Source organism: Myotis yumanensis, unplaced genomic scaffold (genome assembly GCF_028538775.1).
Source record: "Myotis yumanensis isolate MYYU_CA2020_CCGP unplaced genomic scaffold, mMyoYum1.0.hap1 SCAF_9, whole genome shotgun sequence".
Lineage (NCBI taxonomy): Eukaryota > Metazoa > Chordata > Mammalia > Chiroptera > Vespertilionidae > Myotis > Myotis yumanensis.
In genome coordinates, this window is record NW_027223760.1 from 57,574,185 (window position 1) to 57,595,101 (window position 20,917).

Here is a 20,917-nt window from a genome sequence, read left to right on the forward strand (position 1 = left end):
CGATACATGAAATTCGTGCAAGGGGCTCGACCCTCGCAGCCTCAGCTTTATCCGGAAGGTCGTCCAGAAGGATGCCCGGTCTAATTAGCATATTACACTTTTATTATTATAGAAGATGTTCTAGTAAGTGGTATTCTCTAAGAAACAAGTCCACCCAAAGACTCAAACACATTCAAATAAATATGAGTGACATTATTTATTTACATCATCAATTCATGAAATTCTAAGATTGTATATCTGGCTCTGCAGTCAGACTGATATAAAACAGCCTAAAATAAGGATTTCCCTCCCTTGTTAAATAAATAAATAAACTAGCAAAGTGGCCCATCTTTTTTGTAATTGAGAAGTATTATTACCATAACTCATTAGTTTCCCCTCTCTTTTTTTTAAATCCTCACCTGAGGACATGGTTAGAGAGAGAAAGGGAGAGAAAGAGAAACACTGATGTGAGAAAGAAACATGGATTGACTGCCTTCAGTGCATGCCCGATGAGGCATTGAACCTACAGTCAGGTACATGCCCCGACTGGGATCAAACAAGCAACTTAGGTACATGAGATGATGCTCCAATCAACTGAGCCACTCCAGCCAAGCAATTTTTTACAACTACATGATGTGGAAATATACATATTTTCAAGAAAGATCTAATAATAAATGTTGTATATAATACCTTTCTTTGAATGTCATCAAAGATTTCAGGAGTTGGATCTTCATGATTCAAGGTATCTGCTAATTTTGCTACCAAATAATCATCAACAATAACCCGTGGAGATGCCTAACAAACAGAAAAATTACAGTAATAATTATCTTTGGAATTTCTAAATACAATTTAAACCTTGATACTATTGAAAGTAACTGCCAGAAAATGCTTGGTTCGTAAATGATAACTTGATGTTTAAGAAGGCTGATATAAGAGCTAGAATTTCCTTGTCATTGCGTAATATAGTAGCCTGGTAGACAAACATTTACTCAATCTGCAAAATGGAAATACTACTAAAGTTGTTACAAGGATTAAAAGAGATTTATGTAAACCATACAAACACAATGTCTGGCACATAGGAAATACTTTCATTAGGAGATGGTTCTGAACATTCAGTAGTCCTGCTGGGTGTGTATTTACTACAACTGCCAAAATAATAAGCCATTTGTTACTTACCACTTAACAATAGAAATGACCCTTTGAATGCCTTTTAAAAGAGACTACCTTTATCCTAAAGTTGGTTTTATAAAACTGCAGCAAAGTTCCATTGTGATATGAGAGGAAATTTATCTGAAAAGTTCATCTGTTCCAACAACTTCCAAAATCTGATGTTCAATGTGAAAAATTACTTTACTGAAAGAAAAAAATGCTGAAATCTAGGAATATGGTCATCTTTATGATGTCAATTTCGAAGTTTTAGTTCTGAAGGCTCCGGAAATCAAGTGATCAGGATGTTAACTCTTAGAAAACTAGCAAAAGAATGCATATTTTAAATAATTTCTCCATGCTATCCAATAAAGTATCTAAAGAACAGAATGAATAAATCAAGAAAAGGGATAAAAGAAGAAAAAGTATACAGCATGGTATAATTTTGTAGAAAAAGGGCTACAGAACTTATAATGCTCCCTTGTTAATTCAACATTATTGTTAGTAAGTCCAAGCAGGTCATATAGTGGTTTTCATTTTGGGAGACAGAAGGGTGCTTATCTGTTGTTTGTGTATAAAAGGGTGTGGTGTAGTGTGTGTGTTTATGTTTTCCCCTGAAACAGGAATAGGAGAGCTAAACAACTCCGAGTATGTGACAAAGATTAGAGAGGAACATGATGTTAGTTGGTTCTGTCCTTTCATTTATCCTCTAAGCTCTCTAAACTCAGTTTCTAGAAAATAAGAGGCAAATTTAAAAATAACATTTTATATTTATTCAATTTTTCCTATAAACTCTGGTACACAGAATTGGATTAAGGCTCCCTGGTATAGGGTGACCAACACTTCTGGAGAGCTATCATAGGTCACAACTTACCAGACTGCCCCACTCAGAAAAGTAATATAGAAGAAATAAGTTTACACATTTGTTATTGCCTTAATAATACAAAAGTGACTGTTTTCCAAAATTATGTATTAATCTGTATTCTTTACTTTTCTATTACACAAATGTGGTTAAACAAAATAACAGGACTAGTAAACAATGGCAATTAGTATTAATAGAACTAATAATACAAGTATTATTAAAAGTATATAATAAAGTACTTATGTTTTTGTCCTCTGTTACAGCAATTAATTTTAACTTTGTAAGTATTAGATATTTAAATATTATTGGTTATATTATTGCATATTCTTAATATACATAAATATGATTTAAAAATGAAATTATACATATACTAGGATATTATCTATATTTAATTTAAAAAATTACTTTTCGTTTTATTCCATGAACCCATAGGATATTTTTACTTTGTGTGTTTCTCTTTTTAGTAAAACTTCTCTGATCTGCCTGCAGCCTTTAGAAAATCCTTTTCTTTTACATAGTGGTAAAACAGCACAATCAAAATGTAAAATTCACTTTGACTTCCAGCTCTACTCTTAAGCCTACATCTCATTTATTTCTCTTACCAATTTAACAATTCTATCCTATTGTTCTATCAGTTAATTAGAGTGGGTACTGAAGTCTTAAACTATTATTGCTAAATTATCTATTTCTCTCTTCAATTTTGTCAGGTTGTGTTTTTTTTCCCATGAATGTGGGGGCTTTTTATGTTTCTGATTGTTTTATCACCCTGATCAATTAACCCTTTTATTATAAAACTAGTGACCCAGTGCACGGATTTGTGCACATTAAAAGGAAATTAATTAAAAGGTGGCCGGCAGGGCGGGACTGAGTGAGATGGGCCAGACACACCCTGGAACCAACCTCCCTCTGTCCCTCCCCAGCCGGCTGCATCTTGGGTGGTGCTGTGGCTCGAAGGGCATCTGCAAAGTGAGGTTCCCTCTGACAGGTGGGGTCCCTCGGCCTAGCCTGTAAGGATTGGGCCGAAACCAGTGGCTCTCCAACTTCCCCCGAGGGGTCCCGGAGTGCGAGAGGGCACTCTGCAAAGTTGCTGTCGTACAGGGTGTGGAATGCAAACTCAAGTGCAGTAAACCAGATTCAGAGCCAACAGTGCCCCAGCAACAACACAGCCCACAGCCGAAGGTAGAACTGTGCGACCCTATGAATAATCGGGCTTCATCCTCTCTGGTTTCAGGGGTGCATCACCTAAGAACCACCACTGCCAAGTCACTGCAGCTCAGCAGCTCCTGTGTAGAGTGTCTGCCCCCTGGTGGCCAGTATGCATCATAGCTACCGGTGGGATGGACACTTAGCATATTAGCCTTTTATATATATACTAGAGGCCCCCTGCACAAAAATTTGTGCACTCGGAGGAGGAGAGGGGGGTCCCTCAGCCCGTCCTGTGCCCTCTCGCAGTCTGGGACCCCTCGGGAGATAATGACCTGCTGGCTTAGGCTTGCTCCCGGGTGGCAGAGGGCAGGCCCAATCCCTAGGTGCAGCTCCTGGTCGGGCTCAGAGCTGGGCCGATTAGGGAGTTGGGGCACTGCCCCCTGTCATGCACAGAGCAGGGTGGATCGGGAGGTTGCGATGCCACCCCTAGTCACGCTCAGGTTACGGCCGATTGGGGGGTTGGGGCACTGCCCCCTGTCACACTCAAGGCAGGGTCGATAGGGAAGTTGCGGCGCCACCCCCTGTCATGCACAGAGCAGGGCCCATCAGGAGGGTTGGGGCTCCATACCCTGTCACACACATTGCAGGGCCGATCAGGGGGTTGAGGAGCTCCCCCCTGTCACGCACAGAGCAGGGCCGATCAGGGGGTTGAGGAGCTCCTCCCTGTCACTCACAGAGTAGGGCCAATAGGGGAGTTGGGGCACTGCCCCCTGTCACACACAGAGCCGCAGGGCGATCAGGGGGTTGGGGAGCTCCTCCCTATCAGGCACAGAGCAGAGCTGATCAGGGGGTTGGGGCGCCTTCCCCTGTCACGAACAGAACAGGGCGGATAGTGAGGTTGTGGCCCCGCCCCCTGTCACACACAGAGCCGCAGGGCGGTCAGGGGGTTTGGGCGCTGCCCCGTCACGCTGATCCCAGTGCCGGGAGGCCTCGCTGCTCCGCTGATCCAGGTGCCGGGAGGCATATTACCCTTTTACTATATAGAATAGAGGCCTGGTGCACGGGTGGGGGCTGCCTGGTTTGCCCTGAAGGGTGTCCTGGATCAGGGTGGGGGTCCCCACTGGGGTGCCTGGCCAGTCTGGCTGAGGGGCTGAGGGCTGTTTTCAGGCTGGCGGGTGACTGAAGCTCCCAACAGTTCCTTTTTTTCTTTCTTTTTTTTTTATTCTGGGCCGGCTTTAGCGCTGAGGCCTCAGCTGCTGAAAGCAAGTTTCTGGCCTTTGTTTACCTTCTGTATTTGATACAATGTTGCGGTCCGGCTGGCTGAAGCCTGGCTGAATAAAGCAGGTTTCTGGGGTTTGGTTTAGCTTCTATATTTGCAACATAGTTGCTTAGAGTTGCAGCTGAGAGGCCGGCAAGTCAGGCGGGGAACGTTGGAGTCCGCCGTCACTGGAGCAAGCAAGCCTCCCTGTTCGCTTCAGTGCATGGCTGCCGGCCGCCATCTTGGCTGGCAGTTAATTTGCATATCGCCTTGATTAGCCAATGGGAAGGGTAGCGGATGTACGGCTAATTACCATGTTTCTCTTTTATTAGATAGGATAGACTAGAGGCCCTGGGATCCCTTGGCCTGGCCTGTGGAATCAGACCAAAACCGGCTCTCCAACATCCCCCGAGGAGTTCTGGATTGCGAGACGGGGCAGGCCAGGCCAAGGGACCCCAGTGGTGCATGATCGAGGCCAGGGAGGAACTGCGGGAGGGCTCCAGGGCAGGTCCGGCCTGTCTCACCCAGTCCCAATCAGCCGTACCCCAGCAGCAAGCTAACCTACCAGTCGAGCGTCTGCCCCCTGGTAGTCAGTGCACATCATAGCGACTGGTCGAATGAATGGTCAGACACTTAACATATTAGGCCTTTATTATATAGATGTTCCTCTTTTCTCATTAACAATTTTTATCTTAAAAATCTATTGTCTATACTAAAATCTATTAGCATAGACATTCCTGCTCTGTTTTGGTTACTGTTTGCATAATTTACCTTTTTCATTCTTTACTTTCAACTATTGTGTCTTTGAATCTACAATGTGTGACTTTATCATTTAGTACAGCGGTTCTCAACCTGTGGGTCGCGACCCCTTTGGGGGTCGAACGACCCTTTCACAGGGGTCGCCTAAGACCATTGGAAAACACATATATAATTACATATTGTTTTTGTGATTAATCACTATGCTTTAATTATGTTCAATTTGTAACAATGAAATTGGGGGTCCCCACAACATGAGGAACTGTATTAAAGGGGCGCAGCATTAGGAAGGTTGAGAACCACTGATTTAGTATTTTCATGACCCTGGCCAAGTTAATTCAATTTCCTAAACATTAGTTTCTTCCCTTCAAAATAAAGATAATATACAAAATAAGACTGTGATCAGGATTAAATGAGACAATATTTGTGAAAAAGTTGTGCCTAGAATAAGTAATGGATATTTATAAGCACTATAAAAATTATTATTAATGATACTGCCAAAGAAGATAAGAACATATTAACCAAAATATATCCTCACCTTTTCTGATAAATACTGGTCATAAATTCCAACAGCAGCTGCTCTTAAAAGACCTTTGGTTTGGTTGGTTTGATGTTTTCCATCTTTCTGACGGCTTAATAAAACTTGTAGTTGTTGTTGGGCTGTAACCCGGTACCCTTCCACTGTCATCCAGAAGAAGAGATGTGCTTGACCTCCAGTTTGCTGCATGTAATCTACCGAATAAAATCCATACCATAGATATTAGTGTCACACATTTCTGGGTGCATGTAGCTGTATAAGTTAAGAAAAATTAAAGTTTCAAATACTTAAAATTTGACATTTTAAAATGTATAAAAAGTGTCTGAGGTGAAAATATAGTTATATCATGAATTAGTTAAGTTAAAAAAGACCAGTTATACAGGAAACGTAAATAAAAGCACATTTAAAAATATCTATTTTTCATAATAAAATATTTAGGGGATAAAATTGCTACACAAAGTTTCCTCAGAAATAAACCATTTTGTTAGCATTCAGCTTTTGTTCTCAATAAACATTAATAATCATAATATGTATTAATATTTACATAAACAGTAAAATTAAAAATTAAACTTTTCAACAAATCATGTAGCTATATTTTTTATCATGAAAATTAAGAATCAGAAAGTTGTGGTAAAAATGTTCTCCAAATAAAAGGAATTATGATGTAATTGTAATAAAATTCCCTCCCCATTCACACACAAAAGTGATACAAACCAGTTATATATGCCACGTACTCCTCATAAAATACTCTTCCTCAAATAATTTAAATTCACAGTAGACTCTTCCAAGGTTTATTTTAAAAGCAGTTTAGCAAATGCACAACAGAGTTATAATAAGCATTTGTTTCTTCAAAACAAAATAAATCTCTACCTCTGTTTTCCAGTGAAAAAAATGAACATTTCAGAGAATAAGAGGAAGAGGTGAGATAGATCTGGCATGCTTAACACTGAGTACTTAAAATTTAATAATAGTTACAATTATTAAAAATTTCAAGGATTATATTATTTTCATAAAATGGATTTACCTACCCATAAAAAATTGTAGTGCAACATTGTCTACAAGGATGCTGGCCAGAGGGACTGTGCAAAGTTTCCCAAAGTTTGCTGCCAGTTTCACAGTATTTATTTCCTATAGATAAAAGTGAATGTAGGTTAATATTTCATCTATTCACTCATTAGGTTAAAGATCTTTATATAGGTGTAAAAAATCAAATTACAAATTAAAATGGAATAAAAATAAAGTTTTTCCCTTCTCATACATGTGAGTTCCCAATAGAATAGTCTTGGCTCAGTGAATGTTATTTTCAGAGTTGCTTAGTAAATATATATTAAATATAATAAGCATTAATTTCTTCCAATACAAAATAATTCTAAATTACTGTGTTTTCAAATTCTCTCCCTCTCTCTACATACTCCAAATGAAAACGGATATTTTAAAGGCTCAAGGAGATGTTTAGAATGCTTAATATGTCCAAGAATAAACAAATCCCAACATTTTTAAATATAGATTGAAGTCTATCTACTGGGAAAACAGAAAATATTCCCAAAAGAATAATTTTGCTCCCAAGAGAGTAAAATTTCTATAAAGTATTTTATAGAAATATAAATATAGAAAATGTATTTCTTCTCAGACTATGTAAACAATAAATTATGTATGCTTTTCGGAGTTATAAAAGCATGATAACTACCTACATATAAAACAAATGAAAAAAAAAGGGTTCAAAATCTACATATCAAGCACTATGCTAGGTACATTACACACATTACTTCATTTAATTTCCACAACAATTCTATTGGATTAAGTATCACCAAAGCCATCCTATATAATAAAAGTCTAATATGCAAATTCAACCAGGGGATAGGGACGGCCAGCCAACTGCCCGTGGCCCCTCCCCCTGGTCAGCCGCATCCCCTTGTGCACAAATTCGTGCACCAAGCCTCTAGTTTAACATATAAGAAAGCTGAAGACCAAAAAGTTTACCTATGACCATAAAGCAAGTAAGAATGAGTTTGTTTTTAAAGCCTGCTGTCCTTTCTTCTAAAACCCACAATATTTCTGTGAACTATTTTAACCAGCTTCTCTGTACATATTCCCAAATCCATCTCTCACAACCCTCGATTTTAAAAGATAGGCGTTCTCTAGAAGTTAAATAGGCTCTATTATTCAGGGACAGATACTAAATTAGGCATAGGTGACACATAAAGAAGGAAGATAATTTGAAGGAGGAAAATAACTTCTTGTGTAATTAGTACCCCTTCATATAAGTACTGAAAGTAAGAGTAACTGACTTAAAATATCTGGCATAAAGCAACCCAGTGCCAGCACATGATTTCCCTCCTATATTTCTCCTGCCTAGCAGCAGCTCCACAAAGAATGGGATGGGGAAGAGAGTTCACTATTAACTTTATTTGTAATAAAAAGGTATGATAAAAGATCTTCTAAGATTTCAAGATGAGCAGCATGTTTTAAAAAAATCTCTGTGGAGATTCTGAGGTTACTTCCAAAGGAAAATGCATGACCAGAGCTATTAAAGGGATAAAGTTTGATATTCAAAACAGAACTGACAGGTTTCCAAACAAGACATTAAGACATTGAGATTTTTAAAGGATTCAATATCAAAAAGCATCTGGGCAAGAAGACTTTAAATAATGATGATGAAGGACCACTAACTCTAAGATCTAGATCAGGGGTGGGCAACCTTTTTGTGAGTGCGTGCCAAAACCAGCAAAATCTCTGACTCAAAATTCTTTTGCGTGCCAACCCTAATTTTTTGAGAACATGTTACACCTACTTGATATCTCTTAAGGTGTACGTATGTGAAGAACCTTGAAGAAATAATAAAATTCATTCGAGCGACAAAAAAAAAGTATATGATGATGAAAAATACATTTATTTTTTAATGTATACATGTACACTGATAGTCCGACAGAAAACTTTATGACTCTGTTTGATATTATCAGTGGGACTTTTGCTGCTGCATCACTGATGACAGAGATTTTACATCAGGTTTATATTTCGTGACCTTCAGAGATATGCACGAGCTACTACTTTCATCCCTCAGACTACTCCTATTACAAGACTTAACAAAATTCATCACTGAGAACAGATTCACAAGTGTATGTGGATGAAAACATGGCGAGTAACAGTGTAGCAAAGTTTTTTAAACAAAAAAATTTTCTGGAATGGCATTCCAAGTCCTCAATAGTTCGTTTTCGACACTTCTCTCTGGTACTCCTGTCTCTAATCGCTTTTTTTCAATGTTTTCCAAGTCAACTCTAAGGTCAATAAATTTCTGCTTCCAAATTGAGCTACTCTGAAATTCAATCAACTGCATTTCAAAGTCAGCCATGTCTATGGTCTTTAACATAACTTGTTATGTAAAATTATTTATTTATCTACGATGCACCTACACTGAATTTATCTGAAAAATAAAAAAGTCGATATTAAGAAAAAACTTGTAAATGGAAGATTATAAGGGAGGGTTTCGAGTGCCAGCAAAAGTTACTGGCGTGCCATGTTTGGCACGCATGCCAGGGGTTGCCCACCCTTGATCTAGATAGTGCAACTACTTAAAAGAAACAATAAGCACTAGTGAAACCATATCATTTTTCTATTCTGAATTTGCATGGGTATATTAAACTAATTTTAACACAGATAAAACAAAGACAGGCATACACACAAATGCACTCACCTGCGTATATGAAATGTGGACCTCAAGTACTGTGAGCTAAAATTAATCTAGCAAACTAAACTTATTTTAAAATGTCTTGTATTCCTTAAGAAAAATTGCAAAATTACATGATCAGAATCACAAATAAATTTCCAAAATAGAAAACCAGCCAAAAAAAGTGACTACACTAAAAACTAACCTTAATTTAAAATGTTTTTTCCTGTCTGACAGCCCCAAATCTCTGCTCTATTTTATAGTAAAACTCTTCCAAACAGCTAACAATAATCACTATTTCTAATTCATCTCTTCCCATTTCCTCCTGGACTGACTCCCCTCATTAAGGTTTCTCTCCACTATTCCACCAAAATTGTTTATCATCAGATCACCAATAATCCCCTTGGTGGCATATCCAAGGGCAATTCTAAGTTTTATCTTACTCAACTTATTAGTAGCCTTTGACATACCTGATCTCTCACTTCTTTAAACACTTTCTTTACATGGCTTCTAGGATATCACTCTCAGGTTTTCCTTCAATCTCACCAGCCACTTACTCTGTATCTTTGATTTTCTACTTTGTCTTAAACACTAGTAACTGAAGTGCCTCAAGACTGAGTTCTTGGTATCTTCTTACACTCACTCTTTTAGGTAACCTCATCCAGTCTCTTAACTTTAAGTAAACATCTGATAACCTTTAGAATTCTCAAAGATATTTCCACCACTAAACTTTCCCTTAAATTGGAGTTTACTAATTAGCATGTCTACTTGACTATTGAACAGGGAACTCAACTAAAACATCCAAAGTTAGATTCACTCCTCCAAATCTCCTCCTCCCTCAGTTTTATCCATTTAAGTAAAAAGTGACACTATTCATACAGTTGCTCAACTCATCCAAGTGCCTTTTTAGTTTATCACACCATATTTAATCCATCAGTAAATCCTATTAGCCCTATATCCAGTCTCTACTTCTGACAACCTCTACAGACATCTATTACTGCAATTGTCTTATAAATGATCTTAGTTTCCATTCTTGCCCCCACCACTTTGCAATTTATTCATCACAAAGAATCAAAGTAAACATTTTAATTCTCAAATCAGATTACATACTCACCAAGAAAAATATCTAATGGATTCACATTACAATTAGAATCTTTAAAAAAATCCTACTATGGCAGGTAAAACCATATATAATCTAACCCCAAGGTTCCTCTCCAATTTCATTCCTATTGACAATTCCTCTCATTCACTCCATAGCAGCCACACTGACCTCCAGGAACTCACCAACCATTTTCCTATCTCTAGACCTTTGCCTTTGCTTTCACCTTGCCTGTAAGACTCTTTAAAAAATAATCTAAAAAAAAAAAAAAAAAGTCATAGGACTCTCTCATGTTACGCGTTCCTATGCTTAAATGTCACCAGATCTCTCGCACCTATACAAAATACTGTTGGACATTCTCTATCCCTGTATTTTGCTTTACTCCCCCCCCCCCCCCCCCCCCCACACACACTTTTACTTATTTTCTACTTTTTTTTAACATTATATATCAATTTATTTATTGGCTTATTTTCTGATTGCAACTAAAATGTAAGCTCCATGAAAGTAGATATTTTGTCTACTAGTCAATCTACCATGGTGTCCCATGCATAAAATTCAATAAATAGATTTTTTAATAAGTAAAAGTGGATAGATGATAAATTAAGGAATAAAAAATCTTTAATTACGTTAGCATTTTTTAGGCAGTATTTCAATCTCTTTAGCTTGATTTCATGAATATTTATACTACCTTATATCAGAGAAGTTTTTTTCTTAAAATTCTTTTGTAGCGTAGTGCACTGGTGAATGTACTTTTTGTTATTTGCTAGACATTTTAAAAATTTACTTTTATATTAGACATACATTAGTTTCAGATGTATAATTATAGTGACTAGACATTTATATACCTTATGATGTGATCACCACAATAAGTCTAGTAATTATCTGCCCCTACACAGTTATTATACAATATTATTAACTATATTTCTTGTACTGTACATTACTTCTCCACCACATATTTTATAACTGGGAATATGTATGTGTGTGTGTGTGTATATATATATATACATACATACATATATAATTTATTTTATTGATTTTAAGAGAGGAAGGGAGGAGAGAGAAATAGAAACATCAACAATGAGAAAGAATCTGGGATCAAGCCTGCAACCCGGGCATACGGCCTGACCAGAATCAAACCAAGACCTCCTGACTCATAGGTCAACGCTTAACCACTGAGCCAGGCTGTCCGGGCCACAGTTTGTACTTCTCAATCCCCTTCACCTTTTTCACCTATGCCCCCACCCTGCTAAACATTTTAATAAATAAAGAGTATTTATAACTAAATGTTAACTCAAAAGTACTTTACTTACTTTGCCTGACTGCAACCGTTGTATTCTTGAGTCACATACTTTCTTTACAAATAATAAGCTATTTATTTGATTTTTGATAGTGTTGATATCTAAAAACAAACAAATTGATTATGAACTAGAAAGTGATAGTTATATGTGAAATACTTTAAACATGCCCTTACTGTCATTCTATATAATAAAAGGCTAATATGCAAATAGACAGAATGGTGGAACAACCAAACAACCAGTTGCTATGATGTGCACTGACCACCTGGGGGCACGTGTGGAATATGGTGGGCACTGGCCGCAGCAGTATGGTGGAGCAGGTGAGCAGGGGTGCCAGACCAAGGTGGGGCACCGGCTGCTGTCATCGGGGTGAGCCTTTGGTGGTTACTGAAAATTCTTTGCTCCGCCGAACCGCGGTCCCACCCGGCACTCACACCTGCTGCCAGCGCCAGACCCGTTTGTACCCACTGCTGGCCCCAATCGCTCTGCGCTGTCAGCAGGTGCAAGCGGGGCCAGCGCCATCAGCATGTGGGGGCAGCGGGAGTAGGGCCACGGCAGAAGGGGCCGGGTGGGGGCGTGGAGGATGGGCCAAGACCCGCCCCTGTGCACACCCCAGCTTCGTGGCCCACAGTTCCTTTCAAGGTGCACAAATTTGTGCACTGGGCTCCTAGTTTAAAATAAAAGCCAGTGCATAGAAAAATTATTATATTTAATAATGAAATAACCTAAAATTATATAATGAAATTATTTAGTTAATATTAAACCTTACCAATTCTCTTTACTTTAGAGATAACTGCAATAATAGTCTCACATTCAAAATTATAATACCTTATTCTTTGTTTTTTGTTTTTGTGTTTTTTTTAATCCTCACCAGAGGATATTTTTTCCATTGATTTCTATAAATATGGGAGGGAGGAGAGAAGTGAGAGAGACACATCGATTGGTTGCCTCCCACAACGCTCCTACCAGGGTTGGGGAACCTGCAACTGAGGTATGTGCCCTTTCCTGTGACTTTTGGGCCTGTGGGCTGACACTCTAACCACTGAGCAAATGGCCACAGCTATAATGTATTCTTAATACATGTTATAACACAATAAGCTAGATTTCAATTTAGTTAAGGCAAAAACAACTAATAGCATAAAATGACATTTAGGTAAATTCCAATTTTGTTTGAAGATACAGTAAACAATAAAGAAGTAAAACATTCTTTCACTTAAATTACTTACCATCACCAGCTGTATCTAAAGATCGAAGATACTGTAATTCTTCTATTGCCTTATCTCTGACTGCTTCTAGCTCTCCAATATTGTCACTCAATTTAATAATGTTCATAAAGGCCTCATAGTTGCAATTAGACTCACGGATCTAAAAAATAAAGTTTAAAAAACAGATGGGAGGGGGACTCACTTATTAAGGGGAAACAGAATCTTGAGTGACTACCATGTGAAAGGCACAACTTGACATATTCCTAATGCTTATAACAAAACAAAATGAAATTCTCTGTACTCAGAGTACTTAAATTCTCATGGGTCACAAACTAAACTATGGAAATAAAATATACAATAGGCTAGAAAGTAGAAAAGCATGCTCAGAATGTTTGATGGATGATAACAAGGAAGCCATGACGGTTGAACTATATCAAAGAAAGGTAGAAGAGTAGACAAGAAGATCAGTGGTGATGAAGAGCAAACCAGTAGGTTACAATAAATGTTTTGACTTTCATTCTATGTGGAATGAAAGTTACTAGAGGATTTTAAACAGAAGAGTGGGATTCTCCAACCTAAATTTAACAGAATCACTATGATTATATGAACACTATTATTTTGTCTTTTTTTCCAGTCACTTGCTGTTTAAGAATAGAAATAGAGTAGATGGATGGTTAAGTTGAATTTAACCAGAGTATCATTTCACCAAGCAAGTACAATGAGAGAGAGAGAAACGGTATATGAAGATGTGAAGGAACTAATCATTATGACTGCCAATTAAATTTAAACCAAGTAATGCAGTAAAGGGAGCTATGCGAAGGTAGCAGACTTAGGATATACCATCATCATTTTTAATGGCTGCATAGTATTCTATTGTATTAATATGCATAATTTATTAAACTAATCCTCTATGTGAGACACTTAAATTGCTTTCAGTTTTTTAGTATTATATGCAATGTTTGCATTAGTGGCCTTAAATGCTGTTGCAAATCTGCTTATCATCATTTTAGAATAAATTTCAGGAGTAGAATTCCTAACCAAGGGATATACATTAAAAAAAATTTTTAATGACGTGGATTTGCATATTTTTAAAATTCTTGGTAGAGAACCTAGTAGGGATCTATCAAAGTTAACAAAAGAAAAGAATAATCAGGTTCTGTGGCCTCCATGAAAGGGTCTAACTTTAAGAAATACTGGTCATCTATACACATGGGGAGTAAAACATCCTTTTTTAAATTTAAATAAGTAGTAACACCACCAAACTTGTCAAGATTATCTTATCTCTTAAAGAGAACTTGACTAACACATATAGCAAACAGAAATATTGAAAATATAAAGATTATCTCTAGATACATTTTTATTTAATAAATTGTTGCTTAATCATCCTAATCTCCAAGTAATATTTCTATATTTAAAAAAATTGTTTTAAAGAGTTGTAATTTAGAAAGTACATACCATCCATATGATATATTGATTAATATAATCAGGATCACTGAGTTGATTTATTAATGGAAGAAGAATTCCTTGTGCAAGGATTTCCTGGACAAAATTTTAAAAAACACAAACAAATTTAATCTAATACACTGTTCAAATCAATAGCATAATATAAATTCCCTAACAACCTGTTACTTAAGAAAAGTACAATACACGTAAAACTAAAACTTAATAACCACCATAAGCTAGATGAGCTAGTTTGCCACAGTTAAAATAAATAAATTAAATAAACTGAGATGCAGCTACCTAGATCTATATGGATACATGTCCACAATGACACCTAGAGTTCAATGGAGAAAAGCAAAAATATAGCTCTAGTATGTAAGTATTTCTGTTAATTTTTAAATGGCAAAACATTGCAGTATAACTATTTATGGATTCCTATATCTATATTTAAAAAATAATAACAAAAAAGAAAAGGAAAAGATACACACCAATTTTAGGATAGTGATTATCTTCAAGGGAGGAACAGAGCAACTATAGTAAAATATTAACACTGGTTAACTCTGAGTAGTTGGTACATACATGTCTATTATATTATTCACTATACTAATGGAATGTGGGTTTGTATATTCTTCTATTTCTAAATTTCTTAGTTTTAATTTATAATATGGTAAATATTGATAGATAAAACCCACATAAAAAAAAAAAAAAGCTCTTTGAGGTCTTCAATAATTTTTAAGAGTCACAGGGACCCGAGACCAAAACTTTTGGGAAGTACTACTCCAAGTTTCTTTATAGCCATTTATTTGGTATGAGTTTAAGCTTACCCTGACAAAGTATCGCATGGTCTTGTTCTGGAAATCTCCAGGAGGTAGCAATAAGTATAATAAGACCTCACACAAATCCCTTAGGAATCCTAGAAAAAAAAGGTAGCTATAATAACATTAGAAAATATGAAATCCCCATCTACTCTTGATATAAAACACATACAGGTAGAAATAATCAGTTTTCTGATTATACTGGCTTATTATTTTAGTAATTAGTACATATCAGTATTCATTAAAAACTTCTTCATTCTGCCCTAGCTGGTTTGGCTCAAGGGATAGAGCGTCAGCCTGAGGACTAAAGGGTGCCAGGTTCGATTCCAGTCAAGGGCATGCCTAGGTTGCGGGCTCGATCCCCAGTAGGGGGCGTGCAGGTGGCAGCTGATCAATGATTCTCATCACTGATGTTTCTATCTCTCTCTCCCTCTTCCCTTCCTCTCTGAAATGAATAAAAATATAAAAAACAAACACACAAAAAACTTCTTCATTCTTCTCCAAATAGTAACTACCCAATCATCAAAATGGTATTTTTAAGTCTGCTGTTACATCCCACTCTTTGAATGACTGAAAAATTTCAATTACAAAAGTGCTCCCAAAACAACTTTTGTTGTACCATGTATTCTGTACTCTACCACACTAGTTATGTTTGCATACTTAAAAATTATTTGCACATTTAAAAATTACCTGTAATTATTCTTTCCAAAAAGAACTTCCACTATTTTGGCAGAAAAAAGAATATGCTCTTCTAATTTACATATTTGAGAGCTCGGTTTACATAAAAGTACTGCACATCACTATATCTATTTCTTACATTTAATTATTTCAGATCAGTGCTAATATAATGGTGATTAAAAACTGAATTGCACAATATATATAAAAAGAAAAGAAGAGGAAAGGAAAGCAAAGACACAAAAATGTTAAGCATTATAAAAATAAAAGAAAACAATTTCCACAACTAGAAATGCTTTACTGTAGTTGTTACATACTGACACTTCACAGGACTATATTATACACTTGATACTATTAATAAAAAAATGTGCCAAATAGAAAAGACTCTTAGTCATTGCAAATCTAGGGAAAATCACAACACCCTCAACTAAAGCTTATCTGATCTAACCTTCCAAAAAGAAGACAAGCTCGTTCTACCCTAAAAATTGTATTTAAAATTTTTATAAGCATTATCTTAGCAAATATTTTAGGGTACCAGATATATTCTTGAATTAGAAATAATAAATCAAGGTGAAGATAAAATTACTATCGATCAAAAAAGTAAATTTCAATTACAAAATGTTTATGCTTGTTATATTTTCCAAGAAGACAAGAGGGGTAATCTTTAATTACCATCTTTAACTTTTAAAGGTAACCTTCAAAACAGAAATAAAACTGGAAATTACTTTTAGGAATTAAAAAACAAAATAAAGTGAATAGTAACAGTATCTTCACTATGCTACCTGTCTTAAAAGAATAATTTCACCCTTATATTTGTTCACTGGTCCTACTAACTCATCTCTGATCAACTTGAACAGTTACTGTTCTCAAAAGTGTGAAATTGAAAACAAAACCTTCTTCATCTTTGGGAGAAGTGCACACTAGATCACGGCAAACATCCTTCTCCATTTCAACTTCAACTTCAAAGAAGGTTTCTACAAGATCTTCTGCTGAACCTGCAGAAAGAAAAGAACAATTCAAGCTATACTGAATGATATAAACAAAACAGATTTTAAAATCATAATTTTCAGGAATAAAGATATTACCTGTTACTTGATCATCTTTTTCTGTTATCTTCTGTTGAGCCTTTCTAAATACTCGTAGGTGTGTGCCAAAATCATCTACAATGCGTGTTGTAAAATAAGGCTGCCAGTCTATTTCTTTTGACCTTATAAAAAAGATATTACATAGAAGCATTATGTAAATGCTTTTTAATCAAGAAATATAAATTCATTTTAATGAATACTAAAAGACATCATTATCAGAGACTGAATTTATTTATACTGAGGTTTTGTTCATTTAATTACTATTACATCTTAACACTATCTTTCATTCATAAGACCCAAGGTATATCAAATCTATTTGACTAAGACTTTAGGCATACTAAGCATTTTATGTGCCAAAGCTTAAAGATTATAATAGAAAAAAATGATATTTTTTCCAGTTAAATCTGAAGTGAATCTAACAGATAGATCATGCAAATTCTCATCCCAGACCTAAGAATACATTAGAAATTCAGAACTTTGCCTGATTTTGAAAGAGCGGACTAAGAGCTGTCAGAGGGGAGGGGATTTGGGGGAAGTGAAAATAGGCAAAAGGGGGATAAATAGGGATAGAAAGAGACTTGACTTTGGGTGGTGAGCATACAATGCAGTATGCAGATGATATTTTATTGAGATGTATACCTGAAACTTGTATGGTTTTATTAACCAACTAGAGGCCCAGTGCACGAAATGTGTGCATGGGTGGGGTCCCTAGCAGCTGCCAGCTGTGGGCCGGGTCCTCCCTTCCCCAGCTGTGGGCAGCCGGCCAGGGTCTCCCTTCGTTCTGCACCACCCCCTAGTGGTCAGCACACAGCATAGCAAGCAATTGAACTCCCAGTTGGTCAAACTCCCAAAGGGACACTTTGCATATTAGGCTTTTATATATATAGATGCTACCCCAATAAATTCAATTAAAAAAAGAAAAGAACATTTGAAATATTTCTTGGTTCTTTTTCAATCATTTCTGAAATCTTCACATTCTTCTTTTAGTTATATAGCCCAAGTTCTAAACTAAATACCTTTGGTATGAGCCTGATTGGTTTTTAAGTGCATATACTAGCACTTAAAAACTAGTGTATTCAAAATAACAACAAAAAAAAAAATGGTTCAAAGAATGTGGATACACTTAGCCATGAAAAAGGTGATTACTAATTATATTATGTAGTACTCTATCTCAAAAGCAAAACACCACAAGAGACACTGCTAATTTAGTATACAAGTGGAGCAAATAATAAAGACAACAGATAAACCAAAAACAGTTTACACCTCTCCTTGAATTAAGTAACAGTTTGTTTTGTTATTCAATCCTTGAGGATATTTTTTCCATTGATTTCTAGAAATAGTAGAAGGGAGGAAGAAGGGTGAGAAAGAGAGAGAGAGAAACATTGATGTGAGAGAGACACATTGGTTGGTTGCCTCCCACATGTGCCCCTACCAGGGCTGGAGAACCTGCAACTAAAGTACTTGCCCTTAACCAGGAATCAAACCTGAGACCCTTCAGTCCGCAGGCCGAGATTCTGACCACTGTGCAAAACTGGCCAGGGCAAATTAAGTGTTAGTTTTAAACAAATGTTTTTAATGCTGTTTTCCTTAAATTAGTATTAAAATTAATTTACTCTTTTAGGTGTTTATTCATGAAGATGCTAGGCAATGGAGGGGCCATAAAATGTATACCCTAACTCATTATGTTAATGACCCACATATGTATAATAAAGAAGCTAGTGAAGAAATTGACTTGATTACACTTGTCATTTTTTTACAGAAAGCATTCAAAAGATAATGGCATTGAGGAATATAACAAATGGCTGTTTTTAAAATAAAAAACGTAAGTTATTAGCACTCATATACAATTTTTTAAAATTTATACAACTATGATTTTGTTATATATATGGAAAGGAAGAGTAACATTTAAGGGTAACCTAAACTCAGGAATCTGAGGAGGGTTACCGTTATTTAGAATATAAGAACCATGTATATAAGCACATATTAACCTTGGTAACAACATTCAGCTTCAACATAAAAATTTAAATCTAGGAATCTCTAGAGTCTGTTTAAAAAAAAATCACAATCTATATAAGCATCTTTCAAAAAAAACTTTAACATGAATATTTGTACAAAATTATACACACTGAAAATTTTATGAAAACAGAATTTGGTGAGAGACCAAGATGGCGGCATAGGTAAACACCGGAGACTGCTGCCGCAAACAACCACTTCAAAAATACAACTAAAAGACGGAATGGACATCACCCAGAACCACAGGAAGGCTGGCTGAGGAGAGACTCTTCAACTAGAAGGAAAGAGAACAGCATACCGAGGCTGAGAGGAGGCGCAGTGTGGAAAATACAAAGGTGCGGAGGTGCGCGCGCAAAGCAGGCTGGTGGCTGAGGGCGCGGTTGTCGTTTTCAATCAGGAGGGAGTCTCAGACTCTGAGCTCCAAATCCGGGCGAGTCTCTAGGGACTTGGACTCAAACGGGAGAGGCTGGATTGTCTGGCATCAGTTGGAATATGAGGGCAGCTTTCTCTCCGAGGTTTGCAGCGGTTGCTGGGGTTCTGAGAAGCAGAGCCTCTGGGAACAGGACTGAGAGCAGCCATAACTGCTCCCTCCGCCCGCCCTGTTGATCCTCTGCGACCCGCCCCGCCCAAGCCCTGCGCAGAGCCATTTGCCGGATAGCCTCAGGCAAAGGCTAGATTAGCACCTCCCCAGAGGACAGAAGTTTTCCCGGCAGACACAGCTGATTCTCACAGCCAGTCGGCCTGGTGGTCAAATCCCTCTAGTATTAACTACAACAATCAAGGCTTAACTAGAACAAGACTGCGCACAAAGACCACAAGGGGGTGCACCAAGAAAGCATAAAAGATGCGGAGACAAAAAAACATGACAGAAATGGAGGATATAGAGCTAAAAAACGCAATTTTGAGGGCTTGCAATAATGTGCTAGAAGTTGCCAATAAACTTGATGAGAGCCTCATGAAATCTAATGAGACCCTCGATGCTGTGATAAAGAACCAGCTAGAAATTAAGCATACACTGACTGAAATAAAGAATATTACACAGACACCCAATAGCAGACCAGAGGAGCACAAGAGTCAAGTCAAAGATTTGAAATGCGAAGAAGCAAAAAACACCCAACCGGAAAAGCAAAATGAAAAAAGAATCCGAAAATACGAAGATAGTGTAAGGAGCCTCTGGGACAGCTTCAAGCGTACAAACATCAGAATTATAGGGGTGCCAGAAGATGAGAGAGAGCAAGATATTGAAAACCTATTTGAAGAAATAATGGCAGAAAACTTCCCCCACCTGGTGAAAGAAATGGACTTACAGGTCCAAGAAGCGCAGAGAACCCCAAACAAAAGGAATCCAAAGAGGACCACACCAAGACACATCATAATTAAAATGCCAAGAGCAAAAGACAAAGAGAGAATCCTAAAAGCAGCAAGAGAAAGAGATTCAATTACCTAAAAGGGAATACCCATACGACTGTCAGCTGATTTCTCAACAGAAACTTTGCAGGCCAGAAGGGAATGGCAAGAAATATTCAAAGTGATGAATACCAAGAACCTATAACCAAGATTACTTTATCCAGCAAAGCTATCATTCAGAATTGAAGGTCAGATAAAGAGCTTCACAGATAAGGAAAAGCTAAAGGAGTTCATCACCACTAAACCAGTATTATACGAAATGCTGAACGGTATCCTTTAAGAAGAGGAAGAAGAAAAAGGTAAAGATACAAATTGTGAACAACAAACATGCATCTATCAACAAGTGAATCTAAGAATCAAGTGAATAAATAATCTGATGTACAGAATGAACTGGTGATTATAATGAATCAGGGACATAGAAAAGGAATGGACTGACTATTCTTGGTGGGGAAAGGGGAGTGGGAGATTCGGGAAGAGACTGGACAAAAATCGTGCACCTATGGATGAGGACAGTGGGTGGGGAGTGAGGGCGGA

At 37.0% G+C, this 20,917-nt stretch overlaps 1 protein-coding gene across 3 annotated transcripts in view; it reads right to left on the bottom strand.

Annotated features, from left to right (window-relative positions):
- SNX13 (sorting nexin 13) overlaps positions 1-20,917 on the bottom strand; it is a 106,434-nt gene that overhangs the window by 37,955 nt on the left and 47,562 nt on the right. For all 3 annotated transcript variants that reach the window (XM_070424395.1, XM_070424396.1, XM_070424397.1), the window contains exons 6-14: positions 16,964-17,085; positions 16,772-16,873; positions 15,213-15,301; positions 14,404-14,487; positions 12,970-13,108; positions 11,759-11,847; positions 6,714-6,813; positions 5,686-5,879; positions 670-774 (exon numbers count right to left, since the gene is read on the bottom strand). In XM_070424395.1, coding sequence (XP_070280496.1) covers positions 670-774; positions 5,686-5,879; positions 6,714-6,813; positions 11,759-11,847; positions 12,970-13,108; positions 14,404-14,487; positions 15,213-15,301; positions 16,772-16,873; positions 16,964-17,085 — 1,024 coding nt within the window. The remainder of the gene's footprint in view (positions 1-669; positions 775-5,685; positions 5,880-6,713; positions 6,814-11,758; positions 11,848-12,969; positions 13,109-14,403; positions 14,488-15,212; positions 15,302-16,771; positions 16,874-16,963; positions 17,086-20,917) is intronic.